The sequence below is a fragment of the Cibotium barometz genome, chromosome 39, assembly GCF_041138505.1.
Source record: "Cibotium barometz isolate CiBa-2024 chromosome 39, ASM4113850v1, whole genome shotgun sequence".
Lineage (NCBI taxonomy): Eukaryota > Viridiplantae > Streptophyta > Polypodiopsida > Cyatheales > Cibotiaceae > Cibotium > Cibotium barometz.
In genome coordinates, this window is record NC_141084.1 from 18,751,535 (window position 1) to 18,772,493 (window position 20,959).

The 20,959-nt window shown below is 44.2% G+C and overlaps 1 protein-coding gene across 1 annotated transcript in view; it reads right to left on the reverse strand.

Moving 5' to 3' along the window:
- PIR121 (transcription activator) overlaps nucleotides 1–20,959 on the reverse strand; it is a 104,722-nt gene that overhangs the window by 523 nt on the left and 83,240 nt on the right. Inside the window, exons 19-30 of the mRNA XM_086778429.1 lie at nucleotides 19,154–19,230; nucleotides 18,937–19,039; nucleotides 18,699–18,818; nucleotides 18,450–18,593; nucleotides 8,869–9,018; nucleotides 4,964–5,104; nucleotides 4,679–4,766; nucleotides 4,444–4,571; nucleotides 4,108–4,318; nucleotides 3,793–3,965; nucleotides 786–1,013; nucleotides 404–590 (exon numbers count right to left, since the gene is read on the reverse strand). Coding sequence (XP_086634555.1) covers nucleotides 404–590; nucleotides 786–1,013; nucleotides 3,793–3,965; nucleotides 4,108–4,318; nucleotides 4,444–4,571; nucleotides 4,679–4,766; nucleotides 4,964–5,104; nucleotides 8,869–9,018; nucleotides 18,450–18,593; nucleotides 18,699–18,818; nucleotides 18,937–19,039; nucleotides 19,154–19,230 — 1,750 coding nt within the window. The remainder of the gene's footprint in view (nucleotides 1–403; nucleotides 591–785; nucleotides 1,014–3,792; nucleotides 3,966–4,107; nucleotides 4,319–4,443; nucleotides 4,572–4,678; nucleotides 4,767–4,963; nucleotides 5,105–8,868; nucleotides 9,019–18,449; nucleotides 18,594–18,698; nucleotides 18,819–18,936; nucleotides 19,040–19,153; nucleotides 19,231–20,959) is intronic.

A 20,959-nucleotide genomic window follows, 5' to 3' on the forward strand; every position in this document is an offset into this window, starting at 1 on the left:
TGGACAAATAGAGAGAGAGAGAGAGAGAGAGAGAGAGAGAGAGAGAGAGAGAGAGAGATTTATTATCATCTTCAGGGAGCCAAAACTGCCCATGAGACAATGATGATACATTGTGTGAGCATTGTCGTGGGAAATGCATATGGCATCCACTATAATAATGTAAACAACGCATAAAGTAAACAAAAAATAGACGAAATCTGTTGAGTATGCCAAGAAGACACTGATAGAAAATGAAGCCACGGTACGTCAAAGCATCATAGGGTTACAAAGTTGTCTCAAGACTGATGGAGATGAGGGGATTCAAACTCATGGATCGCCATGAGATCGAAAATGGTCCTCCATGACAGAGCATGAGAGAGAGAGAGAGAGAGAGAGAGAGAGAGAGAGAGAGAGAGAGAACTACCTTTAAGGGGAAGTGTCTCAAAGGCTGAGGGGGTATTTGGATACTTGATTCGGGGTACCAATGTACCGCTTTGTTTGATCATGCATGCTTGTTTCTCCTCTAAGGGGAAGCATGCTTTCAGCATAGAGAAGACATGGCTATTAAGCCTCCTCACCTTTTTACCATTCTCAATAAATGTCTCCAGGTCCTGCCAAACAGGGTTCATAAGTAAACTTAAGCAGCTACAATAAACTGACAAAGCTTTAATTGTGTAAACTTAAGCAGCTACAATAAACTGACAAAGCTTTAATTGTGTAAACTTAAGCAGCTACAATAAACTGACAAAGCTTTAATTGTGATAAATGAAAAACTCCATCTCATGATAATGAACCCAAAAGCGTACCGGAGCATACGAAGGTGCTATCTGTTTGATTTTGTCAGCCAGAGTTGCTTGGAGTGTTGATACGATTTCCACTTCAGTCACATTAAGAGCATGATAGACAAAGTCTAACAGCTCGAAGCGTAGATGCTGCCCCAATAAGTAGACGATTGCACAGCCCCCCCAAGCCACAGCATCACCAAAGCGTTCTTGGTTGGTCACTGATTCTTCGATGGGTCCTCCACAATAAACCTGATTATACAAGAAAGATTCATCAATATACCAGAGTTGAAAATTTTGCTAGCGTGTAAAAACCTTCATAAAGTGTTATGTGAATCATAGTTAGTGTCAACACCACCATCAATCCAACTAAAATATGTGTAAAGATTTTCTCATAGGAAATTGATTTATAGCTTTAAACCACAAGTACAAGGTAGACTACAAGCAATTGGAATTTCCCTACACACACCTACAGTATCAGGGTTTACTCCTAAGATCTTGGACGTAGACACTGTAGTGGGGAGGACCAGAGTAAAGGCTACCCCCCCCCCACCCCTCTGAGTATTCTTTTATTCTAAGCAATGCTTTGCAGAGGCACATGACTGTCTTTGGAACTGGCACTCACACAATAAATCGATAAAATTACTGAGCCGTGCTGCCCTTGTACTTCCTCTAACCTCTAACAAGTTCAGAATAACTTAGAAACCCAAAATCTTAATTCCAAAAAAGCGACACATCTTTGCAAGGTCTTCAACACACCACACCGTTCTTCGTAGTATCTCAGAAAGTAGATCTGTGTCCAGATTCAGATATCAGTTTTGTCGATCTAATTTGTGGGTACTATGGCCTCAGCAACTGTTTGAACCACTCTATTCACCCTCCACGAGCTGTCTATACAGCAACAATATCAGAAGACTGCTGTCCGTACAGTAGTGACATCAACAGAAAACCTGCCACCCGTCTATACAGGTCTGACTCAGCAGGGACCTGTCTATACAGTCTGTACAGCTCTGATGTCAGGAGGGGACCTACACTTGCCGTACAGAAGCATTGTATGTCAATGTACAGTGTTGAACGGCTCACAGAAAGTGAATAGGCACCACGAAGCATGAGTAACCATCACTGGGCAAGGGTCAGTAGACCAACGCTTCCCAGAGCGACCCACTACTCTCACTAGATGGATCACACAGCCATGTATGATCACCTGTACATCACATCTCTCCATTCGCAATCCAGACTGAATGAAACAGAAGGAAAAAGCCTCTTCCTCTGATTTTGCAAATCCCATCATCTGAAATGGCACGCCTGTCCCAGGAAAAAACCCCAACCACAAGTGGTGATACTCATCTAAGAATGTACCAGTGATCTAGAGGTTAGGTATAGCTGCATCAATCTGTGCAATCCGTCAGTGACTCCCTCTAAGATGCTGGGTAGATGCCTCTCTCTTATCATCTGGAAGACTTTTAAAGTTCTTCCAGTCAAGTACAGGGGTCCACCAGGATCATCTCTGATAAGGTCCTTCCACATAATGGGTTCCATGTCAGCCTCATCTACTGCATTTGGGGGCCTGTGAGGTAAAAATATCTGCATACTACTCCAAGCCCGGATGATAGAAGAAACGAACCGGGAGGATGGGGGTGGCAATCTGTCTCAGAGAAAATAAAATGTGTGCTACAACTCTAGTCATCACAGCTCCCAGGGATACATCTAAGAATATGGTACATGAAGAAATCCTTCCAGGGCTACCACGAAGGAATTGTAAGGTCTCAACAGCCCAAGGATTCAGTTATAGAAGTTTCTATTTTGTGCAGAAAAAAAAAAAGACGGTCTACACAATGTGGCCCATAAATAATTCCATATGCACTTTTTTTGTTTTTTGTTTTTTAAGCAAGGAGACTTCTATTAAGTAGAATTAAATCATACAAAGGGAGATCTCAAACCAAAATGTAGGGAGATCTCAGCCAATCGGGGGCACTATGCTGCCATAAAAGCCCCATTGGAGAGGAGAAGAAAATACATTAAAAGAGACTTATATTAAGTAAAATAAAATCATACAAACACAGATTTCAAGCCAAAAGATAGCGAGATCTCAACCAATACGGGGCACTATGCTGCCATAAAAGCCCCGTAGGAGTGGAGGAGAAGAAAATACAAATCTTCAGGGGCAAGAACATCTGGCTGTCTTCCAAACCCTCCATCTGGCACTTTCTCATGTGGTGGTACCCCTCTATGGCACGACAGTATGTCCTGGATCTGCAACTGGCAGAAGGAGGGTTTGGATCTCCAGGGGCGAGAACGTCTGGCACACCCTCTATGTAGTGACTCCCCAGGTATGTGGGGCTAGAGGGTCACTAGCTCACGTGTACAGCCCGTGACAGTGCTCATGTCTCCCTGAGTACTGCCTCATCAGGGTCTCTTGATGATGGTGAAGCTCCAATAACTACAAACCCAGGCATCTCTGATCTCTATACTGCATCACACCTGAAAGGGGACCAAAACCATCACAGAAGTGGCAATGGAATCTCCCGCATACCCAAGAGTAGGCTGGGCATCTGCACAAATGGTGGTGCTCCGTCTCAATCCCTGCAGTTGTGCATAACCTGCATATCAGTGCCTCCCATGGAAGTGGTCAAAGTGGCCTATGACTGAAATAGTACAATGTGTAGACAACCTGTAAAATAGGAGATGCAAGGGAATATCTAGTACTAATGCCTGATCAAAAATAAATTGTGATTTTTGAGCACAGCATCACATGGTGACTCCTGTTCACTGTAGCTGCAAGTTCACTTTGTGTACAGACCTCTGAGTTGCAAAGGCAGGTGAGAGCCTCGTCCTTGGAGGGCTATGTGGTGACTCATCCATGCGTCCATGGAGCATGTCCAGGATACCCTTGGGATCTCTGCGGTCTCCTCTAACTGCGTGTTCTTGTGCTTGTACATATGTACAAGCATAAGCCTACATGAATGTGGATATTATCTATGTCCAGTAGCATAAAATTTGGGCCACGATACACTGAAGTCAAGAAACTTACAAACTGGACTCCACTGTAGACGCGATGAAACTCCTTGGATGACGTGATTTCAATAAGTCCTGTTTTAGAGGCCGAATTCCACTTGGCACGAACAGTGTCCAACGTTTTGCTAAGAAACTCAAGAGTGTACTCCAGAATACTGCCAGACTGTGTTTTCTTCATGGCAAGGGCATCTATAACAGCACAGAAACCAACACCAAAGCTCTGAGTTCACTCTTCTTCCCTGGCGTGCATGCTTCAACAGCATACAAATTGTAGAACACATGTCTAGGGATATTATAACCACATATATAAAAGAAGAAGGGTATGGCGTACCTGCAACTTCTGCTTGTTTGGAAAGTGCAAGAAATGAAGAAGGGTCCAAACAGCCTGGATGTGCAACAACCGCATTGGTTGCTTCTTTGAACAGGTTCACCACGGGGCTGCTTTTATCTTTTGCAAGCACTTGCTGCATCTGGCCATCACCACCAGGGACTAGACCCAAGAAGGGAGCCCCTTGCATAAATTGCTCTGTTTCTACTTCTTGCTGCATTCATTGTGAGAAGGACAATTGTAAAATCCAGAATTTCATACATATACACAGCGATGATGTCCTTGTTATGCGAAAGTAGCATTATAGCACATGAAAAAAAGAGGCGGCCAGTTCCTTACTATGGCTGTATCAAGAAGACTCATTAGAAAAATAAGACTGCCGATTTCTTTTAAAATCTGTAATACATCTGCTCTCCCTTCATAATTGATTGCCCACTGAAGTTGCTCCTGAAAGCTAGTCAGACATCCTGAAACAGATAAGTGCAAAAAGAGCCTTTGCATCAACTTTGGACTTGCATGTCATTTTAAGCCATCTCAACAACTAAAAAGCTGCAGTGTACCGAACCAAGTTCACCTGCCACACCACCGTCACATGCAGGGATATGGATGGCCTTAGGCAGTTCCCCACGAAGCTCAGCGATCCTGGGTTCCAAAGCCATAATCTGCAAAAAAAAAAGACTCGCATTATCTGTATTGCAATCTTCAGTGCATTTGAGGGTGTTTTGTGAAAATGTGACCTGAGTCATTCCATGAGAACAAGTACGTGGTTTTTCAAGGAGAAAAACTGAAGGAGCATTTGGCCCAAAAAAACTGAAGGAGAAAAACTGAAGGAGTATTTAGCCCAAAAAAACGTTTTGACCTTTTGAGAAAGAAGGTCAAGAACTGCCCGAATCAGCCAAGGAAGTGAAGACCCCAGGAGCTTTGCAATTGCAAATAGATGTGGTAATCCAAAAAACCTGCTGTACAACTGTGATAAGGCTGCATATGCAATGTTCAAGTCCTGCCATCAAACAATGCCATCCCAGAAATACGAACTGCCCAAATCAGACTAAAGTACATTTCCAGGCTATAGTACATAAAAATCATTGTTGTATTTGTCGCATGTAGGTGAATGCTGTAGAGGTTACAATATGCCTACATATGTCGCAGCAACTCTATGGCATGTACAAACAGTACATGCAGTTTTCTCAGCTTTGAATATTACAAATACTATCTTTCTAATCTGCATTGTAGTATATGTGTAAGGAACGTAGAAAAAATGTGTATTCTCATATTGAAGCATAGAAACATACACGCAAAGGTTTTCAATAAAAAAGAGGCTGAAGAGGCTGAGCCCACTTTCTTTTGAAGAGGCTGTTGGGAATGAAAAATGGGAGAGTGCCATGGATGAAGAGATGGCTGCACTTGATGCAAATAACACTTGGGAAATAGTACCTACACCAAGTGATAAGAAAGCAATTGGCTGCAAGTGGGTGTATAAAGTGAAGCATAATGCTGATGGCACCGTGAGCAGATACAAAGCAAGATTGGTTGCAAAAGGGTTTGCACAAACCTATGGCATTGATTATGAGGAGACTTTTAGCCCAGTTGCAAGGATGGCAACCGTGAGAGTTGTCATTGCTATGGTAGCAGCTAGGAATTGGTCCTTGCATTAGATGGATGTCATGAATGCCTTCTTGCATGGTGACTTGCAAGAAGAAGTATATATGCAGCAGCCACAGGGTTATTTTGATGATGTCCTTCCTGAGTGCAGCATGAGACCCATATAGATAAGAGCATGACTAACCTAGACGAAGTGTCAAGCGTGAGCAGAAGAGCACCCCCAATCCCCCCGGGCCCCCGCACGGGTGCACGTCAGCTGCCCTTGCCATCGCCCTCTGCCTCCCAGCTGCCCGATTCGCCCCCAGCCCCCCTCACCCTCCTTTCCACCAGCCCCACCTTGCTCTTCTTTCTTCGCCTTCCTGCCCCTAGCAGTCAGCCCTGCTCACCCCACCCCCCGCACCTGAGCCCTTCATCACCGCAACCCTATCGTCTCCTTTGGCAGGTGTCTTCAGCTTTCAGATTGTTTCCCCTCTTCAGCAAGTGTCGGCATATTCTGGTCTTCTCACCTCCAGGAGGACTCCATGGCAGCCGCTCCGTCATCCCCAACCGAGGCCGCCATCCCTTGCCCTAGATTTTGAGAAAGCCTATGAGAGAGTGGGCTGGGGCTTTCTGGAGACTCGAGAGGACATTGTACTAGATGCCATTCCCTGAGGAGTGGGTCCGAGGTGTTTCTAGGCTCTACTCGATTTCACACAGCAACGTTCTCATTCAGGGAGCCAGAGGTGACAGATTTCTACCTTCTTGCTCGGTCTGGCAGGGCTGTCCACCACTGGCACCTTATCTATTTTTGTTTGTTGCTGAGGCCATGAGTAGTTTTCTCTCAGAAAACAGGGCTCCAAGGGCAGGGGCTTCCCAGCTGTGTGGCGAAGGAGGAGTTGCTTGATTCTAAGTTCGCCTTGCCAATGACACAGCAGCATACCTGTCGGAGATGAGGGGAACCTTGAGAGATTCACTATGGCAATAGAGATCTTTTGCCATGCATCTGGAGAGCAAATCAACTGGCACAAGTTGTGTGGATTTTGGGTTGGCTCATTGCATGCCCACCAACTTGGAGGCCAGTTGAGGCTTTTCAGTGGATCCCGAGTGGCACTCCAGTTCGTTATCCTCGATGCCAGGTGGGCATCCTTATCTCCCTAGAGCAGGAGCTAACCCTTCTTCTTCTGCGCATTCGGAAGAAGAAGTTATATTGGAGTTCAGCCAGACTTCCCTTAGCTGGCTGGGACGTGGCAGCAAACCAGGTTCTTCTCGCCGCCATGTGGTACATTATCTCCTTTTGGGCCTTCTCTCAAGCTTGCATTGATCAGGTTCGGCGGTCGATCTGCAACTTTCTTCAGGCTAGCAACGACGGGAGGCCACCCGGGCCAAGGTGGCCTAGAGAGTGATCATTCAGCTTGCAACGTGGGGGGCCTGGGCATCATCGACCCCTCCATTCAGAGCCGCACCCTTTTGGGCAAGTTGATAGTTCGTGGCCTGGTGGCGAGCCTTAGAAGGACTTCATCCTAGCTAGGATCTCTACCCCCACCCCGATTTTGGGAGGCCCTTGGCCCAAGAATACGAGATGGATCTTCACAAAGATGCGGGCTCGTGGCTTTAGCCTTGCATTTGAGGACAGATTTGAAACCAACCTCCTGTGTGCTTGGGATCATCTCAGGCCGGCCCTTCAACAGCCCACTCCAGTTGCATCCGAGTGTCTCCAACAGCCTCTGATCTGGAACCCCCTGGTCCGTTTGCCCAGTGGTCACATGTTGGGGGCTCACTCAAATGTATCGTGGGGACATTTTAGCATGGGTCTCACTCGATCACTTGAAGATTGGCTTGCATTCAAACAATTGCCCCTAGAGGCCCAGGAGAGGAGCCTCACCGGGATTCGGGGTAGGGACAGACTTAGCCTCGACATGTACTCTTCCACCACCCCGGAGTGGTTGGCCCCGATCCTGGATACTCTCCCCCCCCCGGCGCCCGCCTGGGCTTGCAGTTGTTGGGAGTGTTCACCTGGCCGTCCTTGGCACGGATGAGATATCCACCTTACTCCTCTTCTCTATTGGACCTCATGGCAGACTTGAGAGAGCAGAGCCCAGGGGATACACCTTGCAAAGGGTGAGGGTGATTGGTTTCCATGCGCATGAGTGGCACATAGACCTGCCACTGGCAAAGGTGGCAAGAGAGAGATTCTGGCGTTTGTGGATTTGGGAGGGTCGTCCTCTCATGCACCTCCAGTGGGACCCAAGGGAGTGGACATGGCATGATCCAGATGACAATGAGAAGACTCCCGGTACCCCCTTCTTTGCCTACACCACATGGCTGGGCCACAAGATCCAGATGCCAAAGGTTGAGAGCACTCGAACAGCAGTAGGACACTGGCAGTCTTAGAGCCTCCCTCAGTTTTTCTGTAGTAGCACTTATGGATGGTGTACTGGCTGTACAGTAGGCCATGTACAGATTGCAGCTGTATAGTTGGAGCTGTCCGCATGCAATTGGCATAAAGCCACACAAACAGGTTTTGTACAATTACCATATAGTGAAGCTCACACATACAGCATCATCCGTACCAGAACTGTAGGGACAGCTGCACCAAGGGCTGCACTACTTAATGTGCAAGTGTTGTAGACCAACCTGCGTGAAGGGTTGTAAGTGAGGTGTCTGTGTAGATAGTGCTTGTATGCAAAGATTGAGGGCTAGCCGAACAAAAGAGCTAAGTTTCCTCAAAGATGTCAAGATCCAACTGCTTGTATGCAAAGACTGAAGGCAAAAAGCAAGCATCCACAGTAATGAGGGATTACTTGTGCACGTGTGCAGGCCCCACAGCCAGACGCAATGTGCTTAGAACGGGTTGCACAAGTTCAGTGGTCAACCAAAAGAAACCCTCACTATCAACTACCGATTCTCAGTATTTGTTGTGCTTGTGTGTCTTTCTTGACCATTTTGACACAGCATTTTTAGTCAATTGAGAGGCCTTACGCTGCGATATGAAGAGCGGACCAGCCCCCCGAGTCTATCATTCATCCTACACACTCTTCAAGTTAAGTGGTTGACGTATGTCTATTCAAAACACTCCACAATGCAAAAACAAACTTCATGTACTGTATTTTGACAAGCTCTGGTCCAAAGCTATTCATTGAGTGGACATGCAGAAGTGCAGTGAAGAAAATAAAAGTGACTTACATGTGTGCCACACAAAAAACTCGATTTGGCATGTGGTGCAGACGGCCTTGAGATGTGCCTTTGACAGCTTTTGGGAGATCGTATAAAACGTTGAGTTGTGTTGCATAATGTGAAATTCTGAAGCACATCATTTTGCAGCTCTGCATACACCTACAAAGCTCCAAGAAAGTGAGGATGTGCTAAAGAGAAGTGTAATGCCACCATCAAAGTACTTACATACTAGTACATAGTTATATAAATTGTGTTATCCATGAATCTTTTAGTAAGATAAGTTTTAACAGTTGAACATACTTGAGTAAAGATGAACTTTAAAAGTAGTCTTTATTTTGTGAATTCTACACACAGTTCACACATCACAAACACCAGTAACCTGAATCCAACCTCACTGTGATAAGTAGAGACTTGGAAGCAAAGGAACAGAATTTATAGATCAAATCATCAAACAATAAACACATTAGAGAATGCTCATTCTGATATTGGGACAGATTCCTCAGTATCATAACAGGTGCCACAGTTTCCCGTGATGAAGTGTAAGGTAGAAAAGAGGCTGTAGTGCAGAAAATAGAGGTTACAAGACTTGATCTGGATTATTTGCAGAAGGAAACTGAGGCCGTTGATGGCTCTGTCCGAAGCACACCACCATGAGAGGAGTCTAACACAAGCACCAAAACGCAGTAAAAAATAAGAATAGAAGGCACCAGAACACCCAGCCACTATTCCTTGGTCCTCAGCTGCCCCCATTGGATACTTCAATACCCTCCCAGCGTCCCTAATCAATCCAGCAACTGATTCAGGTTGTCCTCTAAGGTCAGCTCCTATTTCCAATGACTCTGATCTACTACCTAGCAGCCTCTCCTAACCATAGCTACCATCCAGCTGACTAAGCTCATCTCCAGAACTAAGCAGCTACCCTCAGCTAACCTCTGTCTGACCACAAACTCTCCTGGCTGCCACAGACAAGTCAGATTTTGTCTGTCTTCTGCTTCCGAAATCTGATGGCTTACTCCACTCCAAAATTGATCCTCTAGTATCCGCCTCGATCCTCCAGCGTCCATGGACTTATAGACACACTCCCTATAACTTCTTGACTGTCCTGCTGACTTTCCTCTGACCTTTTCTTCACCTTCCTCCTGCAGTTCTGCCTCAGAAATAATTCCCTACTCTGCACAGATCTTAGTCTTCTCTCACAAATCCCACGTCGCCTTTCACGTAGAACAAACCCTAAGATAACCAGCTTCACAGCAATCTCACCAAACAGAACTAGCTCTCTTAGCAATCGCTTCGTCCACACCAATGCTCAAACAAAAAATGCTATCATCCAAAAAAACTCACTTACACATTCCCCCTCCTTGCGCAACTATGCTCTATCACCATGCATACTCTCACCTACTCTACCCAATTCTGTCGGCTAGCCATCATGCAAGAGTCCTAACATGAGCTTATTACAACAAGTTACCAATGCACAGCTACCTATGCAAGATCCTATGTTTCCTAAGGTCTTTGATCATACCCAATGTATTATTTTCTTTTCTTGGGGTTGGGGTGAGCATCTTCATGGAGCATATCCCCTTGGCCACAAAAAAACCTATCATCTTTTGCCAAACCCCCCATGGTTGAAGCATTCATGCTCAACCACTGGCTATGGATTCTTTGAAACAATCTTCAACAAACAATACATCCAGCTTCCAACAACCTTTTTCATGCTCTTCTGCAGCAGCTTCATCATCAAATAAGTCTTCATCTACTGTCTCTGAATCTTTATGGATTACTATGACTCTGCACCAATATGGCTTTAATCTGTAGCCATTTACTCTCTTTGAATGAAGTTGATCATCCAGATCTGCCAGCTAGCAAGTTCCATCCTCATGAATGTGCACAACTTTGAAAGGTCCTTCCCACTTAATTTGGAATTTTGTCTAGAAGGTATTATCCAATTTGCTGATATACCTAAGCACCAGATCCCCCTTCTTAATGCCTTTATCCTTCACTGTCTCATTGAACATGTCAGCCCTACTATTGCTCATGGATGTAGTGGTCCAAAGCCTCTTCCCTTGCAAGTTGCAGCTCCAGAAGATCGAGCAACCTCTCTTTATATTCATCTATGTCTGTCTCTTGATGTTTTAGCAGAAATTGCAGACTAGGGATTTCCACTTCAATGAGCATTAGGGCTTCCTTCCCAAAACTAGGTGGTATGGTGAAAATTCTATAGTTGTCCTCACAGTTGTCCTGTAGGCCCACAGAGCTGAAGATACATGTAAGTCCCATTGCTTGGGATGTTCTTCCACATATTTGGTTAACATTGTACACAACTCCCCATTGAACCTTTCAACTAGCCCATTACATTGTGGATAATAAGGGGTTGAAAACCTGAGTAATGTGCAATTTCTGTATAAGCTCTTCTACAATCTGGCCTCTAAAATCGAGTCCTTGATCTGACAACAACTCCAAGGGCATACCAAATCCTGCATAGATATCCTCAAAGATAAACCTAGCCACTTCCTTCGCAGTAATGCTTTTTACACATCTAGCCTCAGTCCACCTGGTTAAGTAATCCACTCCAATTAAGATGTAGGTCCTACCCCTGGCAGTTGTGGGTAGAGGACCAATTGCATCTAAGCCCCATTTCTCAAAAGCTCCAAATGAAATAATAGTTTTCCTCAACTCATGGTGCAACACTCTCCTTCCTTGTTTCTGACATGGCTCCCAGCTTATGCACCAATGGTAGACATCCTTCCTCAAACAAGGCCACACATAACCTACAGTAAGAATCTTTCTCAGAGTTGGCCACACACAACCTATAGTAAGAATCTTTCTCAGAGTTAACTTCAAGGCAAAGTGCCCTCCACATACCCCTTCATGACATGAAGCCATTATGGCAAAGATCTCTTCTCTGGTTGGGACCCTTCTCAGAACCAAATTCTTGCTCTTTATGTACAATTGATCAATAACAATACTGTACTACAGAGTCCTCCTTATGAAACCATATTTCTGTTTTATGGATAAACTTGAAGGTTCCAGACCTGTGTGCAAAAACTCTTCATCTTCATGTAAACTCTCTCTTCCAACATCAACTAGAATAGGTTACAGTCATGGCATATGCATCTAAATCCTTGCCTAGCCCCCCTCTGGCTAATGTATCTGCAACCTAGTTTTGTTTCCTCTTCACATGTTGAATCTGGACCTCTTGAAATTTCTGTAGCATCTTTCTAATTTGAAAGCACCACTCCTTCAACTTGGGATTCTTGGCCTTCCAGACATTTTGAAGTTGTCTAATAACCAGTTAACTGTCACCCTTGATGATAAGTCTGTTGATCCCTCTCTTAAGACACTGTTGGAGTCCATATTCTAAAGTGGCATACTCAGCTTCATTGATGGTCTGCACTTGCAACTTAATACCTTCTGGATATACTATTGCACCTCCTGGATTCAACAAAACAATCCCTCCACTGGCTACCCTTGAGCTTCTCTTAAAGGCTCCATTAAAAAAAAAAAAGAGTAAAAAATGCATTGGACAGATCTGCTTTAGGGTCTCTCCACCTGCGTACCTTCTTCTTCATCACTGTCTCTTTCCTCAATACTAAAGGATTCTGTCTGTGTGTCAAAATATCTGCCAATGTAGCCCTTGTACTATCCTCCACTATGCAAGTGAATTGGAACTCTTGCAACTCAACCAACCATTTAGACAATCTCTTTGATGGAAGGTCAGATTGAATCAAATGGGGAAGTAAAGAGTAATGTGTCAGTATAGTGAAAGGCTTACGAAGTAAGTAAGACCTGAATTTTCTTAAGACAAACACCATAGCTACCATTACAAGCTCTGCCTCAGAATAAGTCCTTTCTCCAACTGTCTTTGTTCTGCTAACAAAATATACTGGTCTCATATAGCAATGCTCCCTTCCTTGCTGTAGCAATACTGCACCTATGGCATCTTCTCCCACACTAGGATTTACAAAGAATTACTTACTCTAGTCTGGGGGCAAAACTACTGGCAAAGTACTCAGAATTTCCTTAACCTGCAGAAAGGCTTTCTCTTCCTTGGCTTGCCACACAAAGGGATCCCTTTGGGATGCTTGTTGCAATGGGTATAAAGCCCGAGACAAAAAAATAAATGAATCTAGCCAGGTATCTTACCTTATGTGTGAATGTCATCAGCTGCTTCACATTCTGAGGTGCCTCTAACAGATGCAAAGCTTCCACTTTTGCAAGATCTGCCTCAATTCCATTCTTAGAAACCACATTTCCAAGTAGGGTTACCTTGGCTTGAGCTAAATGACTCTTGTCAGGGTTCAACTGTCCACCCAGTTCATCCAGCCTTTTCAATGCCATCCTCAGCTTCTCACAGTGAACTAATCTGCCACTATAGATACAGAAATCATCTATGAACACTCTGATGAAGGACCCCAGATAGGGCTCAAACACCAAGTTCATAAATCTTTGAAAGTAGTAGGTGCATTTATAAGCCCAAAGGACATCACCCTATATGCAAAGCACCCCCATGGTGTAATGAAAGTAGTTTTCTTCTGATCCTCTCGGTCAATAGAAATTTGGAAGTAACTAGAATATCCATCACAGAGACACTGTCCCTTTCATGCCCAACTACACTATCTAAGATTTCATCTTGAAAAGGCAATGGGTAATGGTTCCTCTTGGTCATAGCATTCAAAGGCTTAAAGTCTACACAGACTCTCCACTTTCCATTCTTTTTAGGAGTAATCACAACTGGAGAAGCCCACTCAAAGTTGTCAACTGGAAAGATGACGCCTGCTTTCAACAACTTACCTCGTCTTTCAATACCTACTGCTGCACTACCCCCAATCTTCTCAGTCTTTGCACCTCTGGCTTAGCTTCAGGCTTCAATTGTATCTCATGTTGAACAACTGACACCCCCCTCACTTGAATATAAGAAGAAATAAAAAGGTCTGGAAACTGCTGCAACATTGTCAGGTACTCTTTCCTCTCAACCACTGCTAGATCTTTAGCAACCATTTTTTGCAAAACTTCTTCTTTAGTTGACTGCTCTTCAACCTCAGCTTCTACCTTCTCCCCTTCTTCTGTACACAACCGTAAAGACATGCACATGAGGTCAGTATCTGGTTCCAACAATGGAACTTCCCCCTTATTATCCTCTGAGCTATCCTCTTCTGTATCAGAGTCCTTTGTTTCAGAATCCTCTCAGGAACTGGTTTCTACAACCTCATCTTCATCCTCTGAAGTATTCTCTGGGATCAATTCTCTCCCCTTGGCCATGTCATTACGCATATCTGACTTGCTTCCTAGCAGGCTGATCCAGACCCAAAATCAGTTGTCCTCTCCACCAATCTTGCCTTGCTCTCATTGCTATCAACCATGGTCTCCCCAAAATCAAAGGGTAAGCTTTTGTCCTTGCTGGCATGACATGAACATCCATCTCAGCTTCCAGCCCAAGAATAGTAAGCTGCAACCTCTTCACTACTCCCAGAGATGTAACCTTTGAATTATTGGCCATTCTAACTCTGAATTTTGAAGATGCACTCACCTTAAGTCTTAAGGCTTCCATAGTTTGTTCGGTCATTACACAAACCTGGGCACCACCATCAATGTACACTTTAGGAACCTTAAACTTGTTTATCCAAGCATCCATGACAGGCAGATAATCCTTGTCTCCTTTAACACGTACTATATTCAGCTGTCCTGCTTTCTTCTCTTTCTCTTTCTTGGAAATCCTTGTACTAACCAATTTGCTCCAGGTTCTCCCGAGTTTGGGGCACTTCTGTATCAGATGGGGCCAAGACAAAGTAGGACCCTTCTGCTGGATATCCTTCTTCAAATCATATTCTTCCACCTGAACCCCTACAAGAAAATATTCCATTCCTATACGCCTCCTGGGACTGCTCTTTTTCTTACCTTCTTTAAATTGGTCCTCTATCTGCTTCCCCTTCTTCCTTCTGGATGGTCCTGCTTCATCTTCACCTCCTGCACCCCTGGATGTTTTGTTGGCTAACATATTTGCTTCCTCATCCCTTCCAATCAGATTAACCTCACCTAGTATGGGCCCATTTGCTGGTTGTGGTGGCTAAACTTGAGGTCCTGCTGGGTGTGGAATATCCTCTTCCCTTCTTACATCTGGCCTTTCCTCCCTTCTAGGTGCCAGAGGATATACATCTCCTCCCATTCTCCTGGGGTAAGGACACTGAGAGGAGGTATGACCCCTTTCCATACAATTAACACATTGGACATTCAAGTTAGGGCCTCCTTTGCCTCTGCCTCTCATACCTTCTCTATCTCCTGCCCTAGGGACATTTCTGCCTCCTTGCAACAAACTCAAATTTAAGTTCTTCACTTGTTGGGTTAATTGATTAATACCTTGCATTAATTGGTCAGAGCAGCCACTGGAACTAGAGCAGTCCTCCCTTCCTATGTCCTCCTCTCTCCAATCATAGCAAGTCTACTCTCAACTAGAACATCCTTCTGCTTCTAAGCCAATTTCTGAAGCTTCCACTCCTTCTCTTGCAATCCTTAAAGCTTCATCAAAGGTACCTGGTCTTTTTAACTCAACCTTCTTCTTCAAATTAGGATGAAGGGATTGAATGAACATATCCCTTTTAAGAAGTATAGCTGGGTGCTTTGCTCTCAATGAAGCGTCCCATCTGCTCCACAGATCCTCAAAACGGTCTGCAAATCGATCAAATACATCCGACAAACTATGCTTCGGTTTTTGTATATCTTGCCAAATAGCATCCGGGGATTAACCTTTCTTGAAATGCTGCACCACCAGAGCTCCTTTAACATCCTCATATGCCTGCCCTGTGGCTGACTCCACCACCAAGTCTTGAACCACCTTTTTGCATCCCCTTTCAATAACATGGCCAACAGTGTCAATTTGTCCTCATCTCTGTCCTTTCCAAATGTAAAGCTGCCGGCTCCATCCTGGCCAAAAAGTCCTATGGATCCTCATTAGTATGCCAGTGAAACACACGATAAGACATCATCGCAGCCACATTTCTTAACTTCCACCAACAGTTTGAAAGGTGCCTTGAAAGCCCTCCTTTGTGAAGGCACTAAAACAATGATGGCTTCAGGAGCGACTGCCTCTATAGCTTTGTCTGAAGCACACCACCATGAGAGTAGTCTATCACAAGCACCAAAACCCAACAAAAAATAAGAATCCAGCTGACTAAACTCATCTCCAACTGACGCAGAAGTGCTCAGATTTTGCCTCCGAAGTCCTCTCTTTGTATCCTGTCATCTCCAGAGTCCCATTGTCCTCCACCGTCTGCTAGCCTCAAATCCTTGTCCTAAAGCCTCTCAGAACTAAGCAGCTGCCCTCAACTGACCTCTGTCTAACCATAAATTCTCCTCACTACCTTAGACAAGTCAGATTTTGTATGTCTTCTGCTCCCGAAATCGGACGGCTTACTCCAGTCCAAAATTGATCCTCTAGTATCCACCTCGATCCTCCAGGATTTGTGGACTTATAGACACACTCCCTAGACCTTCCTAACTGTCCTGTTGACCCTCCTCTGACCTTTTCCTCTTGCAGAGTTCTACCTTCGAAATCTGCCACAGAACTGTCTACTTTCGAAGTCTACAGTTAATCTGAAACCTCCCAAAATGTCCTCTGATAGCTACAGACCCTCAGATGTCACTCATCTAAGCAAAATATCACTTTACGAGCTCTCTGCTGACTATTACAAGCTCAGCCTGTCAAACAACAAGCCTTTTGACAGCTGTTCTCAAACAACTCCAAAACTGTCAGCTATACCTCAGAATTGCTTCATATCAACCCAACTAGATCAGAATAAGATCCCAACACAACTTGCTGACCTTTCTAATGTCTGGCTGACACAGAATCAACCCTTTCCAAGCTGACTGGCCCAACTTAAACTCAACCAGAGTTAACTCTCCACCTGCAACCTTTTCACCAAGAGCACTTCATCCATGTAACACAGAGTTGAATCAAAACACAGAAGAAGTCTTTAATACCACACAACTTGATTCTTTGTGTACTCAAAGAAGACTATGCAACACGTAACAAACCCTCAATCTTGAGCAGATGATTGAAACAAGCGACAAATCAAAAGAAACTCTTACACACATGACCCCAAAGAAACCCAAACTTATATTTTTCAAACTTCCACAAGATCATCAACATCTATATAATCTGCAGCAACTGTCTGCAAGCTTCACTGGCTAATACAACGGAGGATATGCTTGAACAATCCTCAAGTCTCGTCCAAGTTCCAATAGTATTGTACTATGAGAGGTTCTGGGACACAATCTCCCACACAAAACCCTCTCCCACTCCTGCGATTCCCTACTCTGGACAAATCTTAGTCTTCTCTCACAAATCCTACGTCGCCTTTCACGTAGAACAAACCCTCAGATAACCAGCTTCACAGCAATCTCACCAAACAGAACCAGCTCTTTTAGCAATCGCTTCGTCCACACCAATGCTCTCACAAAAAATGCTATCACCCAAAAATACTCGCTTACACATTCCCCCCTCCTCCTTGCGCAACTATGCTCTATCGCAATTCGCCATGCATACTCTCACCTACTCTACGCAATTCTGTCAACTAGCCATCATGCAACAGTCCTAACATCAGCTTATTACAACGAGTTACCAATGCGCAGCTACCCATGCAAGATCCTATGTTTCGTAAGGTCTTTGATCATACCCAATGTATTATTTTCTTTTCTTGGGGTTGGGGTGAGCATCTTCATGGAGCATATCCACTTGGCCACAAAAAAACCTACCACCATGAATCCAGAAAGAGAAACCTTTCATGCCCAAACTTGGGTGCAGATGCAACCCAACAAATGTCAAGGAAAAGGGATGTTTCTTTTCTAATAAGAGTTTCAATCCCATGAGAAGAGTTCTATCTCCAAAGGTTTTGTAGTCGAGTATGTCAATCAAGTATCTATTCTGAGCCGCTTCTTTCCCCAAGGGTATGGCAACAAACAACCATCATTCATGCCAAAGCAACATTTGACATTCATAGAAACTTTGTAGAAGCAAAAAAAATCTTTTCACAAGGGGAGGTTGCTTACAAGTTACAACACAGCTATCAACAAAGCATCATGATTCCTAATCAATGGCAATGATTCAGATGTGATTCCACAAACAAGTTACAAGAAGCTAGACCCAATGCAAGAAGGAAGGTTTTATATCTAAAACAACCATGGACTTCTCCAACCAAACATGATTGTTTTAAGCAAATATTAACCTATCTGTACGTCAGAATGTACACAAAAGTACATCCTACACCATTTGAAGAGAGGTTGTGTAGATGTCCTCCACATAACCTCAAATATCCTGTGAGGTAAGATTATAGAACAAAGCTTAACAGGCGCTCTTTGAATATCCCATCATCTTGGCATTAGCATTGCTTTCTACCTTCTCCTTGCAAGGACACAGCTCGACAGATTATAGCCTATGAAACAGCATTGTCTCATGCATTTATATAACACAAGGTGCTCACATGGTATTGAGGAAATCTCCACAGACCTTATAGTGAATGCCTTGTTCCTGACAGTAGAAAAGGAAAGCACCGAGAGGGCACAGTCAAGTTCTCTGAGAGGTACGGGTGAGAGGGGAATACCTGTGAAGCAATTCGTCCAGAAAAGGAAACAAGTGAAATAGTTTCTGTCATCTCTTCTAACATCATCTTGAAAGGGTCCAAGCTCAAAAAGTTGGCCAGAAGTTGGTGTGCCAGTCTCAATACCTCCATAAGCTGCTGTAATTCCTGTTTTTAGTGAGAAGTGCAAGAAAGACCATGACAGTGAGATCATTTAGTCAAGCTCTATTAATGTGATCACATAGTCAAGCTTGGATCATTTCAAAGGCTTACCACAATGGAGCATATATCATGTGACTCAAATCGTTCAAGGAGGAAATCAAGGTTTTCTCTAAAGATCTTGTTCATCCTTTGGCCAATCAGATATGCCAAGTCTATACTTCGTCCGAGAAGCTGCACAATAAGAGGAACAATACCCTTGAGCCACAAAATATGAACTTTTACATCTCCAAACAGGCAGCTTTTTAAAGTACTTCTCTGGAAGAAGATAGCTATGGCTACCGATGCAAACCTTAACCCTTCTCATCCTGAAGAGTGCATCATACCGCTTGGGTGGGACTAAGAACCTATCACAGTTTTCAGATGCAGCCAAAAACATGATATCGAGCATTTTGCTGCAAAACAAGTACACAACGACAGTAAGGAGCAGGACTTCATAGAGTGCCCTTCATGCTTGCATTGCTGAAGAATCGTGCAATAAAGGTATACCAATACACCAAAAAGAGTACCTTGCAGCAAAACTTTTGTAATGGGAAAACATATGCTCAGTCAGCTTAAACACAAGCTGGTCAAAACACAGGTCTACCTGCACAAAAGAAGCCATCAAAGACACTGAGAAAACGTATGCAAGGTCAATTTAAATGCAAGCTGGTCAAAACACAGGTCTACCTGCACGAAAGAAGCCATCAAAGACACTGACAGATCATGACAATAAAAACATAACTGATAGATCAATAAAACTTTCTATTCTCCATTGCAGCCAAAGGCTCTTGCACTTACAATAAAAGATCTAAAGCAGAAAAAGCACCTTCATTTTCCAAAACACTTATGGGTTTTAGGCATATTCCACAGAATATTCTCATGTGTGCTTTATATAAGGACCTTAGTCTCTTCTGTGCCCCGACTCAACCTAATAATTTTCATATCCAAACCTGTAATCATGTTTCCGACTCTAACACTGCCATATCACCTAGCCCTACTCCACAAGATAAGCCTCCCTAGAAACTCCTTGTGACACACCTCCACGTCATCAGTGTTCAGGACAGAGGCCCTGAGCACGCTGGCCAGGCCCCCCACAATTTTAACATGAGGGCTGGGCAGCCCTGGACCAGTCAGGTAGTAGGTTGGGCAACCAGGCAGCTTTGCCACAATTGGGCAGCAGGTCAGGCAGGCCGACCTGCCCTACCGGCAAATTTGCCCCCATTGTCACTATGAAAGGGACATGACATTATTCCCCATCTTGCACACTCTGGAGCTTACCAATCTGAAGCGCACAACATGTATTTTCTCATACCAAGCTCTCGGAGCTCGCTTGAGGCCATAGAGTGCCTTTCTCAACCTGCATACCTTGTGTTCCTAACCAAGCATCACAAAACCAATGGGCTGCAAGACATATACTTCCTCATGCAAATCCTCATTAAGAAAAGTGGTTATGATGTCCAACTCATGCACATTCCCCCCCCCCCCCCCCCCCCCCCCCCCCCCCGCGGCACAGATCTGTATATAGCGTCTGAATTTTCAGATTTGTCTCATTCTCAGCCATAGATACAAACTGCTGAAAGCACATGAATACATCTAATTTTGCCTTTAGTGGATATATCCAAGAAAACCTTGAAAAGTCATCGATGAATGTGACAAAGTACGTGTTCTCCAAAGACGGTGTCCTCATGGGACCACAAACATCAGAATGTATGAGCTGTAATTTCGAGACAACCCTAACTCAACCATCTCTCGAGAGTGGTTTCCGATGCATTTTTCCCAAAATACACACCTCACATACATGTTTAGGTGGTGTTGGCATCTCCGAAACCATCTGATGCCTCTGTAAAAGCATCAAACTGTCAAAGTTGACATACCCAAAATGTATGCCAAAGCTCTGCATCAGCCATAGCAGATGTGGTAGTCACTGCATGTGCAACATAAGCAACTCTGTCATACTATATAACCCATGGCATAATGTACCAGATGCCACAATAATATCACCATCATTCCTATCATCATTTGTACATTGTTATCAATGAATTCTACCACAAGACTTGCTCTTGTAATGGCAGACACTGAAAGCATTTTTTTCTTAATGCCAAGTACATATACCAATTTTGACATAGCACTAGTCCCACCATTGATGGTAGTGAGCACTATATGGCCAACACCCTTCACAGGATATGAAGAGTTGTTAGCACACGAAACACTTCTGCCTTGGGGTGCAGGCCCAGGAGAAGTAAACAAGTGTTTCTTCGATGAAATGTGCCGAGAGGCACCGCTGTCAAAGTACCACACATCATCCTCTTCTATAGAAAACCATGCATCTGCCT